The sequence below is a fragment of the Alosa alosa genome, chromosome 7 (assembly GCF_017589495.1).
Source record: "Alosa alosa isolate M-15738 ecotype Scorff River chromosome 7, AALO_Geno_1.1, whole genome shotgun sequence".
NCBI lineage: Eukaryota > Metazoa > Chordata > Actinopteri > Clupeiformes > Clupeidae > Alosa > Alosa alosa.
In genome coordinates, this window is record NC_063195.1 from 23,371,264 (window position 1) to 23,398,110 (window position 26,847).

At 42.3% G+C, this 26,847-nt stretch overlaps 1 protein-coding gene and 1 long non-coding RNA gene across 2 annotated transcripts; both read right to left on the bottom strand.

The window, feature by feature from the left end:
• Positions 1–553: 553 nt before the first annotated feature.
• Positions 554–26,386, bottom strand: LOC125298566. Its single transcript, XR_007194225.1, has 3 exons — positions 26,352–26,386; positions 3,426–3,538; positions 554–672 (listed from the first exon to the last, which is right to left on the bottom strand). It is a non-coding gene; the product is annotated as an uncharacterized LOC125298566 (long non-coding RNA).
• foxg1b (forkhead box G1b) lies at positions 12,378–14,927 on the bottom strand. Its single transcript, XM_048249274.1, has 2 exons — positions 14,824–14,927; positions 12,378–14,689 (listed from the first exon to the last, which is right to left on the bottom strand). The coding sequence occupies exons 1-2, from the start codon at positions 14,826–14,828 to the stop codon at positions 13,567–13,569; spliced, it is 1,128 nt and encodes a 375-aa protein (XP_048105231.1). The 5' UTR covers positions 14,829–14,927; the 3' UTR covers positions 12,378–13,566.
• Positions 26,387–26,847: the final 461 nt, after the last annotated feature.

The following is a 26,847-nucleotide window of genomic DNA, read 5'->3' on the forward strand; positions in this document are numbered from 1 at the left end:
GGCTCCTGTGGATGGAGAGTGCAGGAGCCTGTTTGCTTAACCTTTCACTCCATCAACTACCCCCACACATCCCTCTGTCTGTCTCTCTCTCTCTCTCAAACACACACACACACACACACACACACACACACACACACACACACACACAAACTGTCTGTCTCTCTCTCTCTCTCTCTCTCTCACACACACACACACACACACACACACACACACACACACACACACTGTCTGTCTCTCTGTCTCACACACACACACACACACACACACAAACTGTCCGTCGCTCTCTCTCTCACACACACACACACAAACACACACACACACACTGTCTGTCTCTCTCTCTCACACACACACACACACACAAACTGTCCGTCTCTCTCTCTCACACACACACACACACACACACACACACAAACTGTCCGTCTCTCTCTCACACACACGCATACACACACACAATCACTCAATCCATTCCACACCACCAGCCCTTTCCCATCAGCATCCTACTGCTTCTGCCCCACTCCAACAGAGAGGGTTGAGGGGTTGGCGGGGGTCATAGAGGCCACAGCCCTTCGTTACGCTGATTACTTCACAAGTCGTCAAGCACGCCAGGGTGGCTCCCACACTCTCTCATCGCCGTGGAGTCCCACAGTCCCCGATGGAGACATCACTTTTTACCTAAGTAAGCCAAGGACAGGAGAAGGAGAAGGAGATAGATAAATAGATAGATAGATAGATAGATAGATAGATAGATAGATAGATAGATAGATAGATAGAGAGAGAGAGAGAGAGAGAGAGAGGGTGTGGGTGTGGGATAGAGGAAGACAAGAAAACAGAGGACCAATCTAGTTTGAAATACAATGTTTTTTCTCTTTTTTTCTTATTCAGGGTCAAATATGCCATACCAATAAAGCACTTTTGAATTGGAATTGAATTGCACTAATCTCCAGCACAATCTCAAGTTTAGCCAGATAATGGGGTAAAGGCTTCAGAAAGGTCTGAATGGCTGACGCTGAGATCAAAACCCAATAAGTCTCTGAAGTTATGTCAGCTTATTAGTTTTAACACTAAAATGTATTAATTTTAATCAAATTAGCACATGAGCACAGAGTTGGTCATTTACCAATAATGTACTTGAACATTTGTATGTTCAGACACATCATTTTCTTTCAGAAATGTCAAACTGCAAAATGGGTTTGAGAGCATAAACATAACTTGGTGTTCTGCCAAATTCAACATCAGCTGAAAAAATGGGACATTCATGTTAGGGGCAATTTTAGTGAAGAAATGAAGTCAAGTAGAATCACAGAGATTAAATGGGAACCGAACAGGTCAGTTAAGCATTAATTATTCATCTTGTTCTTCGACAGGGAATTCTTTGAATTGATTCCTATATTTTAATAAAATATATTGCAAATTGTTTCTGGTGGCTTGGTTCAAGGGTTTTTACTGACATCTATGTCACTTTCTGACAATATATTCACTCCTATAGCAAGTCTGATTGGATAGTTTTTGTTTTGTTTTTTAAATGTGAAACAAGGACACTGTGACAGACTGGCATTGATTTAGGCTTTCATCGAGTCATACAAATGCTCATCTGGGTGTGCTCTTCAAATCAAACATGAATTGCAACATGACAAAAATAGAGACATGTTGTATAGTATTCTGCAGTATTTTGTATTACATTATTCACCCTGTCAAATATATGCTTCTGTTTTTTTTTTCCTTTATTAAATGAAAACGCAGGCACGCACAGCACACACACACACACACACACACACACACACACACACACACACACACACACACACACACACACACACACACACAAAGATAACCTGTTTCTATAAATGTGCAGAATTAAGCCAAAACCTTTGCTAATCTACTAGCTCATGAGCAGGATGAATAGACACATGCCTAGACAAACATCACTAAAAGGGAATGGTGGAATTATTGGACAACAATAAAGATAAAAGACAGCAGCCACAGCGACCATGTACACTGTACACTGACTACATCCACCAAGGTCTGATTTAAAAAAATGTGTGCCCTGTTTAGTTCAAATTTTATTAATTTAAAATGGTTATGTTATACACAATGTGCCATTAAAAATACAAAAAATATTATTTACATTTCCTTTCATTTAGAGGATTAAAAGCATGAAACGTGTATAGTTGAAATGATCAACAGAGTCCATATCGTCAGTTAGCAAACCCACTACAGTTAGCATCACAGACTTACTCTCAGCACTCTTAGCTCTTTTTACTCACCATTAATTGCAGACTAAAAGACAACTGTGTTGGGAAACATACACTTACTATAAATGCAAAAGCAGATTCCGACACAGAATCACAATGGTGCAAAATGGAGCAAATGTTTTTTTTTTCATTAATTCTGTCCATGTGAAACATTCGCTGTTCAATTTTAATTCTTAGAAATATATTGACAATTTTAAACTGAAAATAGAACACATCTCATTGCATTTAGTGATTTATTTAGAGAAAACTAGAGCAAAAAAGGAGTGTTTTGACTTTCATTCTATACAGTCCTGCTGCCAACCAGCACCTGATTATTGGTTATGCACATGAAATTCTGTTTTATGTTTTAAAAACCGTCTTTGTATTATTTATTTTTTATTTTTACATTTTTATTTTTGTAATTTAATGTTGCTTATGTATTTTGAAATTCAACAATAATTCCCTGCAGATAGATAAAAAACAAAACTTGCTAAAAAGGTATTTTGGAATATTGTTTCAGTGGCATATCAGATGATTGTGACCAACGATCAATCACCGTAAAACCTAAAATAACACATTTCTTTAAATTCAATCTTCAGTTTTTACTTTGTCCTCTCAGATAATACATGTTGCACTATTTACAAAAATAGTTGTGAGGAAGAGGACCATATTCTCTCACCTCACATTGAATAATAACTATGTGACATAACTATCCAGGGTTACATAATAAAAAAAAGAAAGAAAAAAGAACGCCCTTATTAGGCTGGTGTCCTTATTTATGTTTTATGTTGTAAACAATACATGCATTTCCCATATGTGATACATTCCTAACCGTATACTTTACATTAATTCTAGCCAAACCCGCATACACACCCTGTAAAAATACAGACTAATGAAAGAAGTAGCCTACAGTGTAGTGAGATAAGGAACCATGAAGTAATTTATCAATGCCATTTGTAAGGACACACTAGAATGGCCATAGAATGTTCCATTCACTCCTGCAGCTTCAGGTCCTCCATAGCAAACAACTAAAGATTAATCCCTGAAGTCAAGCCCTTTTACATCCAGATGTTTTGAGTATGGAAAAAGCTAAAGTACACTATGTGGACTACAAAAGCTATTTAGATATTAAACTAAATAAAGTAATGTGGTATTCAGAGTCAGTTGTGAGAGGGCATTGCAGACATTACTGACCACGTTCATTTTCGTGCAGGATCACTGACCCCAGATTGAAGCCACCAACCTCCTCTCCTGAGGAGCCCATCGTGCCACGAGGATCTTCTAGCGATCACCCACAAGACCAAAATCTGCAAAAATAGAATTTACATTATTAAATGCAATAACACACACACACACACACACACTCACACACGCAATCACACACTCACACACACATGCACACACACACACACAGACACACACATACAAAATGAAGTACCAAACCATAACCATCCAACATACAAACCATAAATATCCAACACGTATACAGTATATCATCTATCATCTATCATCTAACACGTATACAGTATATCATTCACCTGTATCTTATTGTACGTCAGCTATAGTACGCATTTCTCAGCCATACAAAGGTAGTGGGCCTACTCCCTCTACTATGCCCTAATGGCTGCATGGATGCTTCGTTGTTAATGTGGCATGAGAGCTTTTGCAGTCAGGGCAGGTTAAAAGTTATTCAAACTCGGGTGGATGAAGTGGAAGGGGTCCCAGCTAAGTGGGATCGCCTTTGTTCTGTTGACAGGTCTGGTGTTGAACACAGAGGGGCGTGGGTGGGGGTCGTGGGGGGGGGTGGGTGTGGTAGTCTCTCCCCTCCACTCCGTTGATTTTTTTTTTTTCAAATGGGATTTTTGCAGAGGTGGGTCAGTTAAACTGCAAGATATATGCGGTGAGGTCGGCATCCTGACGCCCAGCCACCATGTTTTGCACTTTATTACTGTCTGACATATTACACTCCAGCATATTTATGCACTCGCAAGGACCGGATGCTTTTTCCTGTGGCACATAAGGTAATGTTCTGTGCCGTTCTGGAAAAAAAGAGGAAAAGAAGTAAACATGTGCTGGCTTGCAGCCAGTGTGCCGGTGTTTGTTTTGTAGCTGATGTTTTATGAGTGACAGGGGAGCGGGGCGGTTTTTTGGTTCATTCGCTTCGGTCATGCCAACATGCCTTGGGCTAGGTGAGAGACTGTTGTTGTTGTTGTTGCTGCTGTTATTTCAGGTGAAGTGTGTATGTGTTTGTGGGAGTGGAGGTTATGTTGTGATATGGCGATATGTTGTGTTTTGTAAGAAGGTGACAGGTAGTCTAATGGCGTGAACATTTTGTCTTCATTTTGTCGGAGGGCAGGGACATAACGACAGGGCAAGAGGAAACATTAACTTTAGGGCAATCAATCGCTCAAATTAATTTTACTTGGCCACTGACATAAAAAATTATTAGACTAAAATCTGGGGCAAGTCGAATGTTTTGCACTTTTCCTATTACACAACTTAAAATTATGAAGAATCAGACTTTTTTTAATGCAATGATATGAAATGCGACAAATCGACAACATGGATGCAAATCATTTAGATGTGTTTACTCACAGCAAAGACCTGTTTCTAGACCCAGATCTTTCGACCAAAATAGTGATATCTGGTTGCGTGATTTTCTTAACCACAATGAAATACGATGACAATACATCCTAGGGTGCAGTCCAAAATAAAAAACAAAGTATCTTGCCAGCGACAGAGACACCATCACAAATTGGAACAGCCTTCGCGCCCAAGCGCATGCAAGCGAATCAGGGCACCAACACAAAATGTTGAGAACCGTTTGCGCATGCTCACAACAAGCGCGCCACGTAATATAGTGTGCCAATGAGGTCCCACCAGTTAACCTTAACGTGACGGCATCAAGTGGGCCAGAACTTCAGAAGGGCTCCCTAATCCATTTTTACATGAAGTGTCTCAAAAGATGTCTGTGCCCTCGTTTTCTTTGTGTGTGTGTGTGTGTGTGTGTGCTCCTGATTTTTTCCCCTCTCTCTTTATTTTAATCTTCCCTTTGTTGATCCTACTGTCACATGCTATCGAGACCTTTGCCACAAAATGGCCGCCACTATGGCCTTGCTCATGAGAGTGGATTTGGAGATTGCTGTTAAATGGAGGCTGCGCCACTTTGGTTGTGATCCATTGCTACCTTGCTTCTTTGCTTGTTTGTTTGTGTGTTTGTTTGTTTTAATTTGTGATATATATTTGGTGTGTGGAAGAGATGTTTAACCTGCTCTACCATTCCAACGACTCTGATATTTTTTCGCCAACCCATATTTATATTTTCCAGTCTCTGGACCCACTGTCGTCTCAGGTTTCTGGACACAAAAAGGATAGATGCTGATGCAAATGTAATATCGATATTTTCACAAAGGTAACAAAAAAACTGCAAATGAAGCGTAATATGTCAATTAGTGGGAAATTGTATATTTATGAGAATTTTTTTTCATTTAGTTACAGCGTGTCTCTTAATGTGGCAAGTGTCCACTAAAAATGCATTACTTTTGTGGTCATCCTTATATTTACAGTTCTACTGATAGCGTTATTTAAAGCATCAAATAAATCCTTACACAATATTTTTTTACTCAAATTGTATTTCTTCATTCACTTTTTAGCACTGGTGGATGTGAGATGTATTTACATTTTAAACTTAAATTAATTATGTGTATTATGTATTTCTATTTCCTTAACGTATCCCCCTTGTCCGACAATAACTGCGGCTTAAATAGACCCATTGAAATGACCATGCATGTCTACATTTTGAATATTTCAAGAATCACTTTAGGTTCTGACATAATGCTGTTTTTCAGGCTATGCATTTCAGGTAAATTGAATAAATTAAAAATATTTTCATTTATTCAATTTATATTCATAAACAAACTAGCAATTGAAATAAAATACACTTCTTGAATAAAAAATGAAAATTCAAATCTACTGAAAACTGAAATGGACATATCAACTAAAGTCTACTTCTTATTATTTTTCAAGATAACAAAATTAGCTAAATTATTTAGTTGTTTAGTCTGCAAGGCTTCTCACAAAACACCCTTTACTCTGTCTCTGACTTTCAGTTTAATGTTATGATTTTTTTGTGACATAAATAAATAAACTAACTAACAAACAAACTAGCATGTTTGACATTTCTTTAATATCTGCTCTGTCTCTTCCTGCTTCTTTACTGTATTATATTCTGTTATCTGAACAGTCATATATATCAGCGTAATTTAGTGGTCCTAATGTTAATCATGTTTCAAGAATAAATAGTCTTAATCTTAATCTAAGTCGTAATGCTTCAAGAATATAGAACTATTAAACACTATTGAACAGCACATAAATTACACAGAAGACTTTTGGCATGTAAATTCCCTGATAGAAACAGTATTTTTAGTGTTTTGCATAAGCTTTCTGTTCTATGGAAAATCTTGTCCTTCTTTGATATGGATGGTTTTGCATATAATCCAAAAAGTCCCGCACACCCCCATACACCCCCATTCTCTGTTCTCTAGTTAGGCATGTGGGTGGAGGTGTTGGATTTCATGGCTATGTCAGAAATGGAACAGTTTAGCTAACTTAACCTCTCTCTCACTCACACACACAAACCTGAGGCAATATATCCCACTCAACTCAGTCACACAAATATACACAATCTCTCTCACTCTCTCTCTCTCACACACACACACACACACACACACACACACACACACATTCACCCGGGACAATACAACAGAGCCTTTAACCTGCGGACAGAGATTAGTGGTTGTTTAACATTCACACAGACAAATCCTCCCAGTGAGTTATTGCCTGCATCACTTGGGAGGTTCAAGCTTCGGGCTCAATAAGGAGTCTTAAGGCCATTTCAGTTGTTATGTGGTACTACATAAATGAAATTGAATAGAAATTATTTAATAATAAAAACTACAATATGCTTACTAAATAGTGTCAGTTAAATGGCGTAATCAGCGATTACACAGGAAGTAGCGTTTGTTTATGTTTATATTTATGTTTATATTTAAAATTATTAACAGGTCCATTTGTCCAAAGGAACGTACAATATATTTTTAGCCTGGGACCAAACAAAACACATCAGAGAGGTAGCTCACTCTTCTCTTCAGTATTCCCAGAGAAAAGCCACGCAGGCTTTCATTTTTGTTTGGGGGCAGGCTGCCACCACTTACTGTACTTTGTTTCTAATTTTCGGAGCTGGGTTGCCTACAGAGACCGGGTTTTTTGCAGTGTCATCACAGAATGGGCAACTAGGGATCCTATGTAGATGATTGCTGAATTGGACAAAAAAAATGTATGTGCTTGAAATTACGTACAATCGTTGACTGTACCTCTAACTTCACCACAGAGAACTTTAAATGTATTTGGAGGTATTGTATCCATTATGTCAGGGACAGCAAATACAAGATGCACTCATCTATTTAAAAAGGGAGTTTACAATAAAATTACAATTACATTACAATTAAATTGCAATATCATCATCAACAGTGTAAATATTTTAGAAACAACAACAACAGTATAAGTATTTAAGAACTTGGTGACATTAAGCTATTAAAATATGTTTTTAAAAACTGCTAATGTTATGCAGCTATGATGAGTGATTAAACTACTTTATACCATTGTCTAGGTTGAAAAGGGTGTCGTTTAAAGTGATATACTACACCTACGAAGTAGATCTGGTAAAAAAAAGTTTAATCGCCGTTCCATATCAATGCTTATGAATTGTAACTATAACAACGATAGTAGGACGACGGTTGAGCCTGGAGGCAGGCTTCGCAACAATGGAATCAACTGTAAACAGCTGAAAAAACTCTAAAACTTATTTAGTATTAATAGTTGATTTCATATTTATTTATTTTGTAAGTGACCATGGTATAAACGGGATTATGCCCTTCGATGCTTCCATTATCAGAAATAAATGGACTTCGCAGAAGCAACCGTCATCCATTTATTTCTGATAATGGACACCTCGTCGGGCATTATCCCTTAATTAAATGTATCCTATATTCCCTTTGGCATCAGTGACATGTCTATAAAACCACATATCTACAGTATGAGACTTTGTAATAAAGCTGCAAAGAGGACATTTTGCAAAACAGTTATGGCACTGACTAAGAACACACCAAAAATGATTTGTATGTACCTGTGTACCTGGTAGTAAAATTACACCACACATCATCACCACTGAGGTCTTTCGGCCACAGTGCTTGAAATGTGTATCACTGTACTGTTTGCACTTGCAAAACAATACCTGAAAACTCTTAATCCTCCTGCACACATGAACATTTCTCTGCTCAAGTGAGCAGCCCAGATGCTTTGTTCACGTCTGGCTTGCTTGGTTTGCTTAAGCCTAGCTGAACTCCTGAATTGATCTCCTTGGTTCTTGCTAATGGCCATTGGGCTCTTTATGTTGTTGTTCTTGGCTACCACAGAGAAATGCAAGCCAAAAGCTCCCGTCTAAAGGAAGGATTAGAAGTTGTTTTGTTGCCATGCGTGACCTGGAAGAGGAAGCTAAGTCTGTTAGTCTGTGAGCCGTCCTTCATGATCCCTTTGACCTGGAAGCCTGCAAACCCATGACCTATGGGGTCAAGGGTGAGTCTCTAAAGCATTCGGTGCTGAGAGCCGTCTTTACAAATCCCTTCCTTGGTTAAAACTTTGGATGTTAGTGGAGGATGTGTACGACACCTCACAGATAGAGACATACACAGAGGAGAACAACAAAAGAGGCTAATCATTCTGGCAATGATGGTATTGTCCGAATAATCACCAGTAAATAGACCTAGTGTGAACATATTAATAGAAACCCCTGGTAACAAAGCATCCCTTTCATAAAAAAAGGATGCTTCAGGGGATAAAGAAGCATGCAAGATATGGAAAATACCGTGGCTGGAATGCCGTTTATGTTGATAATCAGAAGTCTACACCGGAAAACAGGTCTAATCACACCCGCTTTTTGGGAGATAACGTTGATTCTGACACATAAATGGTAAAAATAATGATAAATAAATGTGTGTAGGTGTATAGGGTATATTTAGAACAATGCTATCTGTCTGGACCATTGATTAAATATCCTCATTTGCTTTTGTACAAAATAATAACATATAGGCGATAATATGGAATTTAAAGCAGGTTAAAGGTGCTCTAAGCGATGTTGGTAACGTCACTTCTGTTGACGTTCAAACAAAAACAGAGAGCTGGCTCACCCATCCCTCCACCCTCACTCCTGTGCAACTGAAACTCTCCTAAACGCGCGTCTTATCAGAGAATGTCTGGAAAACTTTGTTATGTTTCATGGTCCAGGCTGCACCAGGCTGTTTTTGTTGCCGTTTTTGGGGATGTCTACAGAGACCGCGTTTTTATTTACAGTGTATTCAGGAGACAGGCAGCTAGCAGATTGTGAGAAGATGTTTGCTGTATGTGACAAAAAATGTTTTTGCTTAGAAACTGTGTGACATCACTTATAGCACCTTTAACAGTACTACCAATTTGCCAATCGCTGAATCTCTGTCAGAATTAACGTTATCCCTCGACAAGCGGATGTGGTTAGACCTGTTTTCCGGTGTGGCCTTCTGACGTTCAGCATTAACCTCATTCTGCGGGAATCCAACAAAGGCCCAATGCAGAGTTAATCAGACTAAGCCAAGCATTCCAGGAGGGACATTTTCAGTTTCCCTGCATGCTTGTGGCATTCTTTGTCATTGCCTAACCCACCTTTATCAAAATAGTTCCACAATTAAGTGACGAATTGATGTTGGTCAATTATTCATCATGGTTGCTGACTGTTACTTTGTATATATTTCTAAACAGTTTAAAATAATACAATGTAGGAATTCCCCTTTTCGCCAATTTTCTACATATTTGGGAACCCATTTAGCGCTAAGGGACAACTGAATTTGTGTAAAACTGAATACAAGGGTCATGCTCCTGCTCATGACAACAACGTTGCATAATGCAATGCCCAGTATTCCGAGAGCACATTGGGAATGCCAGAGTTCTCCATATTGTATGTCACTATAGCATCAAAAAGAGTCTGAAGGCATTATATTAAGCTATTAGAACTACATTGCTTCGGGTTTTATTGGAATTGCCTTGCTTGCGGAAAAGAAAACGTGGCATATGATTTCCTATGTGACATTTATTCTGGTGAGAATATAATTTATACAATTTAAAAGAAATCAAACACTAAAGAGGGTAACACAAAAAAATCCAATTAATCTGGACCTGGAAGTTATAAAGGATTTTTTGCATTTGAAATAAAAAAAAAGAGAAATGTTAACTGTTAAAAAGTTAACTGTTCTCTCATTATTTGTAGTTATGTTAAAATAATAAAATTTTAGCTAAAATAATACAGCACTTACTTTTGTTTAAAAAAAAGTGGAAATGTAAAATGTTATGATATGCTCAAAGTGAACATGTAACTTGTGCTTTCAAAAGCAAACACATATATTGTCTACCCATGCCAATCCAAACTGAATTTGCTGAGAAAACATTATGTATGTAAAAAAAAACTATTATACCGGGTATTATTATGCAGGATCAGAAACAGTCTGACTGTCTGGAACTGTATTTTACATAAATATTACTTTTACAAATGTGTACTATTACAGACATATTCTGAAGTTTTACAGAATGTATTACACATACCACATATTATAAACATAATATGAATCTAAAATGTGAAATGCATGGTATATATACAAAAAGGCTACTGCTGTTTATAGAAATTATTTCCATAACCTGTATTCATTTGTATTCATCAATAGCCATCAATATCTTCACATAAGGTCAGTGCAAACAACATTTTTTATTATGTAACAATTATATGACTGACTGAGAAGTAGGAGGAGAAACAGGATGCCCTGAAGAAGGCCCCATGCCGCTACGCGTGGGCATTTTAAAGTTGTCCTTTTAGGACATGTCATTTTTGTAATAAAGACATTATAGTTAAGGAGTGCCTCGGCTATCAAGAGAATTATTTCTCTACTCTGCCTCTTAGACGTTCTACCTTGGACCGAAGAGCACCCAAATCAAACTCAAAAGGAATTGAGCACGCCATTCATCTTCAATCAGAACGGAGAAACAGGATTACTGAGTATTCTAGTCTATTAAAAAGTGTGAACAGTTCGTACACTTATATTGATTTTTATTTTACCAAAATAAATAATATTATATATTCAGTAAAACAGATATTCTTCATCGGCCTGTAACCTACTCGACTGTGACCTACCTCTGGCCTTCAGAAATGGCGCCAGTAGTTTACGAGCATTTCAGCGACGCAGCACGGACGATTTCTGGAGAAGCGCAAGCCGGGGCTGCGTTCCCAGGTCAGGTGACAGCACTTGTTTTTCATAGCCTGTTAAAATACTTCAGCTGTTAGTTGTAATGGAAAACAGTATGTGGCACATATCTGGCATAAAAGTAGCCTATCTTGAAATATAGTGAGCACTTGATCGCAGTGAAGATAATAAAACTGCATTCAGCATGCACCAAGAACAATGACGTATGCCTAAGCTTAGCTAGGAGACAGGCCCACCTGCGTTGTGTTAGTGTTATGCTTCTTGTAGACATGTGTACCATACTTGTTGTTGGCCTATATTTCATTGTTGCCTCTCTCAATGTGACAAGGCCTAATTATGCCCTCCTGCTACTTACGAAAGGGTATCAAAATATATATTTTTTTTCAATATTTCTGTTGGATGATACAGTGAGTGTCATGTTTCAGTGTGCAAAGTTCTGGCGTACAAGACAAACTTTGCAGAAAGGTTCATGTCTATTCACTTTTCATTCAAGTTGGTTTGTTGGTTGGACGCGCTGCATGTTCTGTTTTTGTTGTTGTTGTTTGTGTCCTGAATAAATGTATGATTTGTCCAAAGCACATGAACAGTGTGTCTAGATAACGTTGCTTAGGTTATAGACATTTATAGCGTATGGTTGTTCAACAGTGTGCTCTTTCAAATACAAAAGGTAACAATGGGCTAAAATCAAATACAAAAGGTAACAATGGGCTAAAATCTCTCTCTCTCTCTCTCTCCCTGAGCAGTGATTGGAGGCATAATATGCAAATGATTTTAGCATAGTTTTTGACACACATTCTGACATTCTTTGTAAGGAAATATTTCAATACTTTATTTTGTCATTTCATTTGATTTCAAATTCAAATTACAGAAACAAACAAAAAAAACAGCAAACTAGTACGAACATCTCACATTTGTAAATGGCTAGGCCTATAAACTAAAAGTGCAAACACTTCTTGTGACATGTATGAAATTCGCATTGCTAAAGATCAGAGTATGGCCCATGCCACCTGAAAACGCGGCCACCCAAAAAACGCCGAGAGTTAGTGCTTGGTCTGTCGAATATTGCCCACCAGCTCAACATTTCTCTTACAATATCAATGCTCATATATGAGCAATGAATGCGGTAAATATATTCTTACGCATGGGGATTGTCAATTAGATAGGCTATTGTATGCGTAGAATTAGCATAAAATATGAACCACATGGGTTAGGTCGACACAATCTCACTCTTGGCCCACATGATACCGATTTGACAAGAGATCAGAGTGACGACGGGTCAGAAGGTCGGTCCTGAGCACTTACATGAGGTCAGACTTAGAGTCTAGGTAGAGTAATAGTCCTAGTGTCTTAACAAATAGTTATACTATTTGTTTTCTTCTGCTGTGTCTGATGTCTCAGACAGATTTAAGAATAACTAGTATAATTCTCTCCAAAAATAGCCTACTCAGTACAGTAGTCTTCATAAAATGTAGGAAAGTGTATTAAAAGTATATCTTATTTTTCATATACATGTGGTCCATTTCATTGTGCGAAACAGTTCTGTTTAGAATTGTCTTCCTTATTTCTTATATTTCCTCTGCATGGGTCCACTAGAACCATGCAGTCGATAAGGCGCAGCATTTGGGGGACAAATATACATATCAGTAAAGAAAACCTAACGTAACAATTATGACAAACGTCTGATCCATTTAACCAAACACAGTGTTTCATATGAATAGAGAGAAAACAGTGTACATTTCAATAAATAAAAAACATAAATTAAAATGTTCAACCTATAAATAACAACATTATAGTAAAAACATATTATTGCCTTTGGCATGAAGATACTCTAAGAAAGAATTGAAAACCATGGTCCCTTATATACATTAGAATGTACAGTCCTTGTGGAATGCAAAACATGAGGAACTTGCACTTATTTCGTTGCGCTTATGGAGAGGGGGTTAGAGTCAAGGACTTTCGAGGAGGGAAAGTTTACACTAACACGTCCAAAAGCGAGCTTAGCTCAAGTAAGAATTGGTCGCGACCCTCTTGTGCGGCGACATGACCCCAGAAAATCCACTGGACAGCGGCGGGGAGAAGGAAGGGAGAGTAGTTCGTAGCGAATCCGATATGAGGGTGGGCGGCGAGCTGGAGATGCCGTAACCTGGTCCGCTTTGCAGGGACTGCGCTTGTTGCGTCCCCGGGACGTAATATCCATTGTGGCCAGAGAGCAAGCCTGCCGTGGGTGGAGAGGCGACCCCGTATCCGTTTGACAGGTTGAGACTTCCACTCGAGCTCCCGAGGATGGAACGAGAGACCTCCCCGTTACTTAGCGCGTCAACGCCGGGCAACAGGGAGCCGTAACCATGTCCTTGGTTTAGAAATCCGTGGGTAGATCCGTTATAGTGCGAGGGGTGTATAGGTAAAAAGGGTGATAGTTGCCAGTACAGTGGATTGCTATGGCGCTCACCCAAGCCCAGACCGAGGGGCGCGAAACGCAGACCTCTCTTCATCACCAGTTTACCCCTGGAGGTTGCTGAGCGACGCCGAAGCTTCCCAGTCGTTCCCCCTATAAAGACGTCGTCACTGGACGGATCCAGCATCCAGTAGTTTCCCTTGCCTGGGTCGTCGTAATGCCGCGGCACTTTCACGAAACATTTATTGAGGCTTAGGTTGTGCCGTATGGAATTCTGCCATCCCTGTTTGTGCTCGCGGTAGTAAGGGAAGTTCTTCATGATGAACTCGTAAATGCCATTGAGCGTGAGTCGCTTTTCCGGACTCTGTCTGATAGCCATCATGATGAGCGCGTTGTAGCTGAACGGTGGCTTGTCGAATTTCCCGTTCTTGCCTTGCTTTGTGGGCTGTTCTGTACTCCCCTCCTCGTCGTCCCGGGAAGACGCAGGGGGATGCGGCGGCTCCTGACTCAACGTCTTGGACTCCATGTCCGCCGGTTCCGGTGATTTCTCCGAGTCCGGGACACTTTTCTCTTCGGAGACTCCTGCGTCCGGGCTGTCATACTTCGACGGGAGCAGCAGGCTCTTGATGCTGAACGAAGTGGACTTCTGCACCATTGTCGGCTCTCTCTGATCTCCCATGCCCGGCGAAAACCAAAAAGGGGGGCCGTCTCCCCCTCTTTTGGTACTTGAAAAAGGGAAAAAAGTCAGACGCGATCTGACCGAGACATTACATGCATGATGGGGCTTCTAGGACAAGGGGACGCGTCGTTTGGACTCTAGATATTAGTAATTAAGGAGGCTCCGTCTAACCAGGCTTACCTCATTGAGAGGGGAGGAGCTCCTAACTTGCTGTTGACGAAGGAAAAAAAATATTGGACAATGTCAACAGAGCTCCCCGCCGTGACCACCACTTAACACATCGCTACATACTAGTACAGACTAGAGGCGCGCGGTGCTCTCCAACTTAATGGAGAGCGCGCTTGCGTCAGCGACTACGTCGGCTCAGACAAGGGGTGGACGTGATCTGCCACTACCTGTGTCGCACAGAATCAACGAAATTTAAACACGTGCAGATTAAATGTCACATGGGTAACTATTCGCTGGGTAATTGAATTTGCCTTTGAAAAAAAGACGACGGACTGACATAGATGACAAACATAATAAATGAAGACATCAGTCGAGCTATCAATAGGTTACTTTGACACATAAGAAAGCCTAAATGCATCGCATAGGATTTTTAAGAGGTACACTGCGAGCACCCTGATCTAACCAACTAAACGGCACCTATCAGCGAGTGAATTACTCGGGTTAGGGCGCCTCCAGTGTCTGGTTGTTGGTGTTATCGTGTCTCTGGTGAAGCTGCATCAAGAACGTAATCGTAATATACCCCACCCCCACACACACACACACACACACACACACACACACATACAACCAGCTCAATCAGCCCGTTGTGTACATTATTTAGGATTCGTTAATATCCATTTGTTGATTGGGATGAGACATTTAATGGTGTAGGCCTAACACCATAGGCTACCATATCAATACTACTTCATTTATACATGAAAACTACGTTTAAAAAATAACCATATTTAATAATCAAATTATAACAGAGGAAGCAAAGACATTAGCGTAGGAATATTAAGTTAACTTGTGATGAAACAGGTTAGGCTGTTCCTAGGTAGGCTGGCTTGAATGGGATGAAATTCTAACTAACCCACAGACAAACATGTGCAGTTAGGTCTTTCTGAAGAAAACCCACAGAATATGATAGGCAGATAACATGGTGATATGTAGGCTAAATATAGTTAGATAGATACTTTATAAATGTTTTCATGCAGACAGTGTGTGATATATGGACGAGATAATGACCCGGATCGGAAATGTCCAGCCGTTCTCCTGTCCTGAACATCAACTTTTTAACTGAAAATAGTTCTAATGTTTTCACTCTGGTGCATTCAGTGTAGACGAGAGAGAGAGAGAGAGAGAGAGAGAGGATAGAAAGAGGAAAGGAGCAAGGAGGAAAAAAGGACATATCCAGTTAAAAAGTGCCATAGCTTAGTCTAGGATGCAGTTCTTTTGATTTCAATACTGTTCACATGATCATATTGAATGATGGCCGTACATAGGGCAAAAGGGCAAAATTAGACGAAAGCAGACCAAACATGCAAATGTTGTGACCAAGTTTTAAAATAAATAAAATAAAAACATTGGCCACAATGGACTCCTATAACAATGCATAGATTTTTGTTCATATCATGATAGTGGTTGTATATAACTGGGACATATTGATTATGGCATAAGCTACGCCACTTGAGCAAGGCCTCCTTAAAAAAAAAAAAAACGTAACATTTGACATGTCACGTAGGCTATAACACGTTGACACTGACAGCCCAGCTCGAATTACATGGACAAGGCTAACGTTTACGTTTTTCATATTTACTTAAATAAAGTCTAAGTGAAATGAGTACTATTCTTTTACCACAAAGTATAAACCAATCCAAATAACAAATTATCAAATAGGTCCTTACAAACTGTCCATTTTGATTACATCTAGGCTATTCAGTATCATTATATCATTATTTAGTGCGTTTTACAATCAACACTGCTTTTTCCCTGTAACGCAATTCGAATCCCTTTCACAATTAAAAATCCGTAATTTAATTTTTTAATTAAAAAAGAAACACACCGGTGGGCTAGGGGCACACACGCATTTCAATAGCCGTTGTATGTTAGATTACTGTGTACATTCAATTTTTTGGGGATGTTTGTCTTGTAAAAGGGGAACAATAAAACTGTATAAGTTGTAAAATATTACATCATATATATATATATATATATATATTATAAAAAATGTAATATATATAAAAATATGCCTATTTTGTTTACAGACTTTATTTAACTTTATTTAACTTTATTAATTGTATATGTATTATTAAAAGACACACACAAACAGCGCATTAAGCTGCATAAAGAGTAGCCTTGATACAAAAATATATACAGACAAATGCAGACAGACCAACAAATTACTGTCCACAAGTGAGTAAAACACATACAGAAGTTTAATCCAATGTTTCCAAAAGAAGGACGAATATCTTGCGTCACTTATTAGCCATCATAATCATATTAGCCATTAAGGCCATCATAATTGCATTCCTTGACTCAATTGACACATTAATCTATATAGAATTCCTTAGCACCACGTCACTAGCTTACTGTCACTTATAGGCATCATCAATTAGCCAGGAAAGTGTGGTTTAGGATAAGGATAATAATTTTAAAAAAAATAGGCATTCCTTTGATGCATGAATCTATTAATTGAGATAGTTATCCACATTTCAATATCGCCCTTCAACAAATCAAGACAACTAAGCTGCGCCTTCTTTCGTACAAAATAATGATGTATAGGTCTTCGCGTGCAGAAGGCTATAAGCCACAGGTTGTATTAGATCAACACAATTTTAGCAGAGCTCTTGAATGAAAAAAACGTAGCCTGCATTTTAGTATTTCAGTAGAGCATGCAGCTACTTTAGAATCAGCCTACGCATTTGAAATCCTCATTGGCTCAAACAGTGAACATCAAAATGTACCCAATAAAAAGACATATTTCAGACGTTTATTAAATTGTAGACCTATTTAACATTTTTTAAAAAAAATAGCGTGGCTGATGTTCTCAAGAGGACATTTCAAACTGTGGGCTAGGCCTTTGCCTTTGGTTTGTAGCTCCATTGGATGTTTAAAATAAGAAGCTATTTCAATTTCAGTTGGCCTAAAGGGTTAAATATCCTTCGCAGCTTATAAGCATCTAACGTTATTGTAAAATTGAAATTGAAAAAGATAACAATATTAACAACTATTGTAACTGAAGGAGCAACAAGAGGCCTAGTGCCTCCCGGTGAATCACCTTGTTCCATTCACGAATACATTTTAATTTTATTAGGCCTATGTGATGCGCAACAACGCGGGCGACGCATGCTACAACTGAGCACCCTTAAAACAGCCCACAGATGACTGTATAATGCGCTATGGAACGTGTTTGTCTCCAAAATGTTCGAGAGCGTCCCTGTGATTATTGTTTGGCTATTTTATGCACAAGATTAATTAAATGTAATCACAATTTCCACACAGGAAAGTTACTCGACAAAAATAAATCACATTTACAGAGTAGGCTATAAAGAATTTCATAAGATACCCGCGAACCATCACAGGCTTTCTCTTTATTTGCCATTATTTTATATCGGCATATGTCATATTTTCAGTGTAGCCTATGGTAGGCAAATGCCTAGTTTTAAACATAAAACAAATGAAAATAATGTCAGAAGAATGTCTGAAATTTGAAATATCTTTAATAACAATAGCAATTAGATAATTACTTTCCACACTATTTTGAAAGGAGATGTAAAAACTTGTAAAGATGTAAAAACATTGAATCATATATGGACATGTACACAATTCATTATACTATTTTAATATGTTAACTGACACCTATCTCCAAAAATATAATTATTAATATATTGGAGGTTCACGGGGCTTCATAGCTAAAACAAAATCAAGTAAATGTGTTTCTCAAAAGCAGCATTGTGCAACAACCGGTTAAAACAAATTAAAAGAGGCTTATCATTTTGTTATCATGGTCTTTGCACAACAATGTTTCAGGAACCAGGATCAGCAGCAAACAATTATGTTAACAAATATCAAAATGTGGCCAATGGCTCCAGTGCTTTACCTACTTATTACAAAGCAAGCAACATTATTTGATCTCTTTTCCAGTAAAGTGTAACCCTCTGAAAAAAAGAAAAACAAAAAGCATAAAAATAAAGATGTGCTAGACATTATGCCAAAATCAATTCATCTAATGCATATCAAAATCTTCAGGGGAACAAAAAAATTTCCCATTGCCAACCAACTATGTTGCTAACAGGTTAGCAACTACACTCTAAAAAATAATACACTTACTCAACTTATAAAAATTGAGGTAACAATTTGCATGGATCTTTTTAAGTAATTTCAACTCAAGCCGTTTTTGAGTAAATATTGTGAGACTTATATAGTTAGAACAACTGAATTATATTATATGATCAAATTAATATAATTAAGTTGGTTCAACTTAATTAAGCTTTTAGAGGACAAATCAGGTTGATTGTGCTAAACTAATTGAGTTCTTCTCACTATAAAAGTCTCACAATATTTACTCAAAAAACAACTTGAGTTGAAATGACTTAAAAAAAATTAAGGTAACAATTTGTATGGATCTTTTTAAGTTATAGTAACTTTACTTCACTTCTGTCTGAATAAAAGCACACAGCAATTTAAATTTTCTGAAAGCATTGTTTATTTTAAAGCAATGGCAACTGGTCCAGTTTGTGCAATGAATGAATGTAGAGCTCCGTCTGAATTCGTCATTTATCTGTATAAAAGAAAGGCACAATGTTAGAAAATTTACCTCAAGACAAACAACAAAATGAACAAAATCTACATGGTTTGCAGGGATTGACACATAATATTTCTCAAACTTCAAAAATAAATAAATGTTGGCCTACCTATTAGGGCCTGTGTTCGTGGTTAAGCTAAGAATGTCAAATGGCCCACAAACCTTCATAAATAGTGACAATGTTAGGCTTAACTAGGACGACCAAATATGATCCTCAAACACGTGCAGTGTTAGAACTAGCAATGCTAAAATGTTAAGGCGGAATACAGCTGCCACGGTGAAATTTGAAGACACCATGTCATGAGCTCCCTCTCTCTGCCTGGTAACAACACTGGGCTGATTAAAGCCTGATGACCTCCACCTGTTCCTGCTCTGCTCTGCCTCACCCTCGTTTACCTACCAGCTGCACTGCATTCACCACTCATCATGCCCTGTATTTAAAGCCTTGCTTTTTCAGTCCACATTTGTCAGATCGCCTGCAAACCCAAGACCAGTTACCTGCCTGTCTTGGAAAACGACTCTGACTCTTTTGCCTGTGAACCCAGACCATTTCGACTACCTCTTTGATCTCCAGCCCCGGTAATCTTGACCTGCCTTCCGTCTCTCTTCTCTGAATCACAGCCTAGCCCTTGACTGTACTGCTGCTTCGTTTTCAATTGCTGTTGTGTGTGTGTTTCCCCCAGGACTTCCTGGATCACCCAGCTCCTGCCATTGCTGCTCGGCTATTGGGGGAACACACACACGCAGACTCTTGAACTCCCGAACCCTGAAACCCTGGAACCCCCAACCCTTAAATAAACATTCTAACGTGGCGCTTTTGTGGTCCGCCCTGTTTGGTGTCTGACAGCAACGATCTGACCAAACATGGACCCAGCGACGGTCGAACCAGCATGGAAACCGATTTAACCAGAACCACCCACCGCCATGCAACGCCTGGAAGAGACTGAGAGAGAGGCAAAACCGCCCAACACTGCGGACACTGCCTCCCTACTTCAAGCCTACCAACAGCTTCAGCAGTTCCAGCAGCAACAGCAACAATTTGCAATGATCATTCAACTTCTCACCAACCTTTCTCCTCTGCCTGCTCCCACCGCCCAGCCCCAGCCAGCCTGCTCACCGCCCAGCACCGAAGTCTCCTGCCCAGTCCACTGCTGCCGGCTGCCAGAGCCCCAGAACCCAGGATCGGCAACCCAGAGCGGTTCAGCAGGGCGACCCAACCCAGGTAACGGGCGCTCCTGACGAGCTGCGTGTCCAGTTTACCCTGCAACCCAGGACTTTTTGCCACTGAAGGGTGAGGGTCGGTTACGTGATCACTCACCTGACGGGCGAGCTCGACTCTGGGGAACGGGCGGAGTTCGAGCCAGACCCCAGCATGTGCAAACCTTCAACCTATTCGCAGAGGAGATGCTCAAGGTATTCATTTGGAATCCACCACAGCGAGGCATCTCGACCCTGATGAGTATTCGCCAAGGCAGAAGGACTGCTGCGGATTACTCCATTGACTTCCGAACTGTGGCAAGTCGGAGCTCCTGGAACATGGAAGCATTGGTGGATGCCTTCCTCCACAGCCCCGACGGACTACATAAGGGACGAGCTGGTTTCCCGTGATCAACCCCCCACTCTTGATGAAGCCATTGCTCTGGCTGTCAAGATCAATCGCAGGATCCAGGTCCGTCGTCGAGAGAGGGCCAGAGTCCATCCACCAGCACACGGAGTGTCCCAACTGCCCTTCTGTCCGCACCTGCCACACCTGCCTAACCAGCGGACCAGTCTGAACCGATAGAGATCGGCCGCCTCCCTAACCCCTGCAGAGCCAGCGACGATCACCTCCAACTTGTGCCTGTACTGTGGTGGTGATGGTCATCGAAAATGCCACCTGTCCAGCAAAGGCCGGAGCTCACCAGATGTAGGAGGAACTGATGAGCTCAATGAACATTCCGCCCTCCATCAGCCGTAAACCCCTCATCCAAGTCTGTCTTTACCTGTCTGATTCCACCCACACCCTGGCAGCCCTGGTGGACTCTGGCAGAAGCAAACATTATTGACACAGGACTTGCTCGTCAGCTGGGCTTGGAAAGCCATCGCTTGTCCCTCCTGTTCCAGCCCGGCCCTGGGACGGTCCGCGTGGTGGCACAGTTACCAGCATCACAGCCCCCATCTCAATGATGGTGTCAGGAAACCACCGAGACCATCCGCTTCCACCTGCTCAGCTCCCCAGGCCAACCCCTAATCCTTGCTACCCTTGGCTCCGTCTCCACAATCCTCACCTCGATTGGGCCTCGGAACTGTGAAAGAGTGGGGAAATGCCTGCCACCTGACCTGTTTGCATGCTGCCTTTCGCTGCCCCGGCTCAGTACCCCCAGCACTGCCCCGACATTTCTAATGTCCCTGAATGTTACCATGGCCTCCGAGAGGTGTTCAACAAGACCAAAGCCACATCTCTGCCCCCACACCGTCCGCATGCGACTGTGCCATTGATCTCCTCCCTGGGACTGCTCCACCCAAAGGTCACCTCTACTCACTATCCCCTCCTGAAAGAAAAACTATGGAGGATTACATCAGGGACTCCCTGGCAGCTGGACTCATCCGCCTGTCTTCCTCGCCAGCTGGTGCGGGTTCTTCTTTGTGGGAAAGAAAGATGGTTCTCTTCGCCTCTGCATTGATTATCGAGGTCTGAGCGATGTCACAGTGAAGAACCGGTACCCTCTGCCTTTACTCACCTCTGCTTTTGAGTTGCTCCAGGGATCCACTATTTTCACCAAACTGGACCTTAGAAATGCTTACCACCTAGTCCGAGTAAGGGAGGGTGACGAGTGGAAGACTGCATTCAACACCCACACCGCCATTATGAGTACCTGGTAATGCCATTTGGCCTCACCAACGCCCCAGCGGTATTCCAGGCGCTGGTGAATGATGCTGCGGGACATGCTGAATAAATTCGTCTTGGTGTACCTGGACGACATCTTAATTTTTCTCCAGAACTCTGTCCTAAACACACTTTCGTCATGTCCAGCTGGTTCTTCAACGGCTCCTGGAGAACTCCCTTTTTATCGTCAAAGCGGAGAAATGCGAAGTTCCACGCCAGACTGTGTCGTTCCTGGGATACATTGTCGTTGAAGGCAATATCCAGATGGACCCCCAAAGTCTCTGCAGTTACCTCCTGGCCAGTTCGGGAATAGGAAGAAGTTGCAGCAATTCCTCGGGTTTGCCAATTTCTACCGGAGATTCATCCGAACTACAGCTCCGCCGCCCCCCTCACAGCTCTGACCAGCATCAAACACCCCTTTTCCTGGACCCCCAGAGGCCAACACAGCCTTTTCATACCCTCAAGGCCGGTTCACCACTGCCCCATCCCTCCAGATGCCGGATTCAGACTGCAGTTCGTTGTCGAGGTGGATGCCTCGGACGGGAGTCGGGGCCATACTCTCTCAACGGGCAGAGGAGGACAACAAGTTGCACCCCTGTGCATTTTTTCTCGCCGGCTTTCACCTGCAGAGCACAATTATGATGTTGGAGACCCATGAGCTGTTGGCAGTCAAGCTTGCCCTGGAGGAGTGGCGTCACTGGCTGGAGGGGTCCACAGTTCCGTTCCTGGTCTGGACCGATCACAAAACCTCGAATACATCCGCAACGCCAAACGTCTTAACCCCAGACAGTCCGGGCTGGGCCTTGTTTTTTCACCAGATTCAACTTCACCCTGTCATACCGCCCAGGTTCTCGAACACAAGCGGACGCTCTCTCCCGTCAGTTTCATAAGGATGACGCCCCTTCCCAGGAACCTGCATCAATTCTGCCCGATCCCTGCGCCAGAGCTGCCCTGACCTGGGATATCGAGGAGGAAATTCAGGAGGCCCTCCGTGACCATCCCAGTCCCAGTGCATGCCCAGACGGTCGTCTCTTTGTCCCAGAGAATTTGAGGTCCCGGGTCATACAGTGGGGACACAACTCCGCCTTGCCTGCCACCCGGGCTCCGCCTGCACCTGCCATCTCCCTTGCCCAGCGCTTCTGGTGGTCTGCTTTGAGAAGGGATGTCCGAGAACCCGTCCGTGCCTGCCCCACCTGCAATCAGAACAAGTCCTCCACTCGGCCCCCCCGCTGGTTTACTCCAGCCCTTGCCTGTGCCCACACGACCCTGGTCCCACGTCTCCTTGGACTTTGTAACTGGCCTCCCACCATCAGGTGGGATGACGGTCATTCTCACTGTGGTTGACGGTTCAGCAAGATGGCACACTTCATTCCCCCTCCCTAAACTGCCATCTGCCAGAGAGACTGCCCAGGCTGTTCTTGATCATGTCTTCCGTCTACACGGGCTGCCCAGGGATGTTGTCTCTGACCGAGGTCCGCAATTCACCTCCACATTCTGGAAGGAGTTCTGCTGCCTTCTAGGGGCCACAGTGAGTCTCACCTCTGGGTTCCACCCCCAGTCCAATGGTCAATCCGAGCGGGCAAACCAGGAGCTGGAGAAGGCGCTGCGGTGCATGGTTTCTCGCAAACCCCAGGCTTGGGCACAACAACTGGCGTGGATAGAGTATGCTCACAACTCCCCTCACCTGCTCTGCCACTGGTATGTCACCTTTCCAGTGTGTGTATGGCTACCAGCCCCCTGTTCCCCAGCCAGGAGGGAGATGTGTCCTGCCCGCCTGCCCTCGCCTATGCCCCGCCGTTGCCGCCGTTACCTGGTCACAAGCTCGTGCCACGCTACTCAAGTCAGCTGTAAGTTATGCCACTGGGGCTAACCGCCAAGATCGCCGGCACCCGCCACCGTGTTGGCCAGAAGGTGTGGCTGTCAGCCAAGGATCTCCCACTGCGGGTGGAATCGCGTAAACTGGCACCTCGATTCCTCGGCCCGTTCCCTATCCAGAGGGTCATCAGCCCAACCGCAGTCCGGCTCCAGTTGCCAACCTCCATGAGGGTGCACCCTACTTTCCATGTTTCGAAAGTCAAGCCGATGCATGAAAGCCCGCTGGTCCCCGTGCCGCTTCCTCCTCCTCCTCCGCCTCGTTGGACGGTGGGCTGGTGTACACCGTTCGGCCTTGCTTCGGGTCCAGACGGGCAGGTAGGGGCCTCCAGTATCTCGGGGCCGACTGGGAGGGCTATGGACCTGAGGAGAGAACCTGGGTGCCAGCCAGTCGGATTGTGGACCGGACACTCATCGCCGACTTCCACCGTCTGCATCCTGATCAACCTGCAATCCGTAGGGGCCGCCCCAGAGGGGTCCCTAACCGTCCTGCCCGCCCGGCTTCCTGTCCTGTGCCTGACCCTGACCCTGTCTCGGTACCTGTCCCGTCTTCTGTCCACGACCCTCCAGCTCCCTCCCGAGGATGAGGATGTTCTTTGGACGCTCGGAGGAATTCTAGCCCTCCACCGCTCCCCTCCGCCCTCCCCGGGTGGTGTCACTCTTGGGGACTTCTGGGGCCGTCCCTTAGGGGGGGGTTCTGTCATGAGCTCCCTCTCTCTGCCTGGTAACACGCGCTGATTAAAGCCTGATGACCTCCACCTGTTCCTGCTCTGCTCTGCCTCACCCTCGTTTACCTACCAGCTGCACTGCATTCACCACTCATCATGCCCTGTATTTAAAGCCTTGCTTTTCAGTCCACATTTGTCAGATCGTCTGCAAACCCGCACCAGTTACCTGCCTGTCTTGGAAAACGACTCTGACTCTTTGCCTGTGAACCCAGACCCATTTCGACTACCTCTTTGATCTCCAGCCCGGTAATCTTGACCTGCCTTCCGTCTCTCTTCTACGAATACAGCCTAGCCCTTGACTGTACTGCTGCTTCGTTTCAATTGCTGTTGTGTGTGTGTTTCCCCCAGGACTTCCTGGATCATCCAGCTCCTGCCATTGCTGCTCGGCTATTGGGGGAACACACACACGCAGACTCTTGGAACTCCCGGAACCCCTGAAACCCCTGGAACCCCCAACCCTTAAATAAACATTCTAACGTGACGCTTTTGTGGTCCTCGTCCTGTTTGGTGTCTGACACACCAGACAGCTAAATTTACCTTTACTAACTCCAAATGATCAAAGGGCAGGCTGCAGGTAACTTTGAAGACGCCAGCTACCAAAGTCATCTTTTCAAATGGTTTAATTACCGTGCAAGCAGCAGCTAGCTTGGAAGACCACGATAGCTACTGTCTGTAGATAGCTAAAATCCATCTTTTCAAATATTCAAATTAGCAAAAGGGCAAGCTGTAGCGTTAATTTCATTTGAGTGTCACGTGACAAAGATTTTGATGCACTGTGTGCCGTTGTTTGATAGCTGTTGCTTTTAAAACAAACACAAAAATAGTAGGCTAGACTACTTTGCATTACCTGTGATGTTCGATGCAGGCTACAGGATCCTGTGCCATAATTTCTGTTACTTCTCAGGCGTGGTCTGGAAGGTCCTGAACGTTCAATCGTGTTATTAGCTTTATAAGTTTGGTCCACGAGATTTACAAGTTTCAGGAACTTAATACTTTCTATTGTTAGGTGAAAGCAAGACTGTGTGTTGAAAAATCCATATATGAATAAGTTGAGACAGCTTTCTTTCTTTTTCAGTATTACAAACTCCTTAAAATAAATTGTCAACTCACCTATACATGTACAAGTAGCAAACTTAATTTTTTTATGTCGAAAATGTTCTTCATTTTAAGTTTTATCTACTAACCTCTGAATCATTTTTTAGAGTGTATGATTTTGGGGAAACGCACCCCTGAATGGGATATATCTATGATTGTCCCACCTGTTGAATGCTAAATTGTGATGAAAACTCAGCTAAAGATGTATCACTTTAAGATTGGGGGGAATAAAGTGAAAAAGAGTGCACAGCCAGCCAAAGCTGAGACCAAGACAAGACACAAGGTAACAGGTAAACCCCCAAAAGAATAAAAGAAAAAATGTCAGCCGATTGTGTTTCCTAGCTCTCAAACTGACCTTTAATGTGGACCGTTTCACCCCTTTTGGCCTCCATCGGGCAGTGTTAATTTGGGGCAAGCTCACGCACTCATGTGGAAGAAGTGGCTTAATCTCCGACAAGACATGATTGACAGGTTTAATACCTAGGCGTGACACTGAACATTTCAAGTGTGACCATTAGCGCAAACCAGATGCTTCTGGTGAACTGAATTGCTTGATCAGACAAACACATACCTGAATATACATACACATATGTACACACACACACACACACACACACCACCACCACCACCAACAGTCCAACACACACACACACACACACACACACACCACCACCACCACCAACACCAACAGTCCACACACACACACACACACACACACACACACACACACACACACACACACACACACACAAATGAGCCCACCAGGAGGTGCGGGTAGGGTGTGGGAGCTTTTGTCAGAGGATTCGCATGCCAAAGCTTTTAATGCCATGCGGAGCACCTATACCAAATAC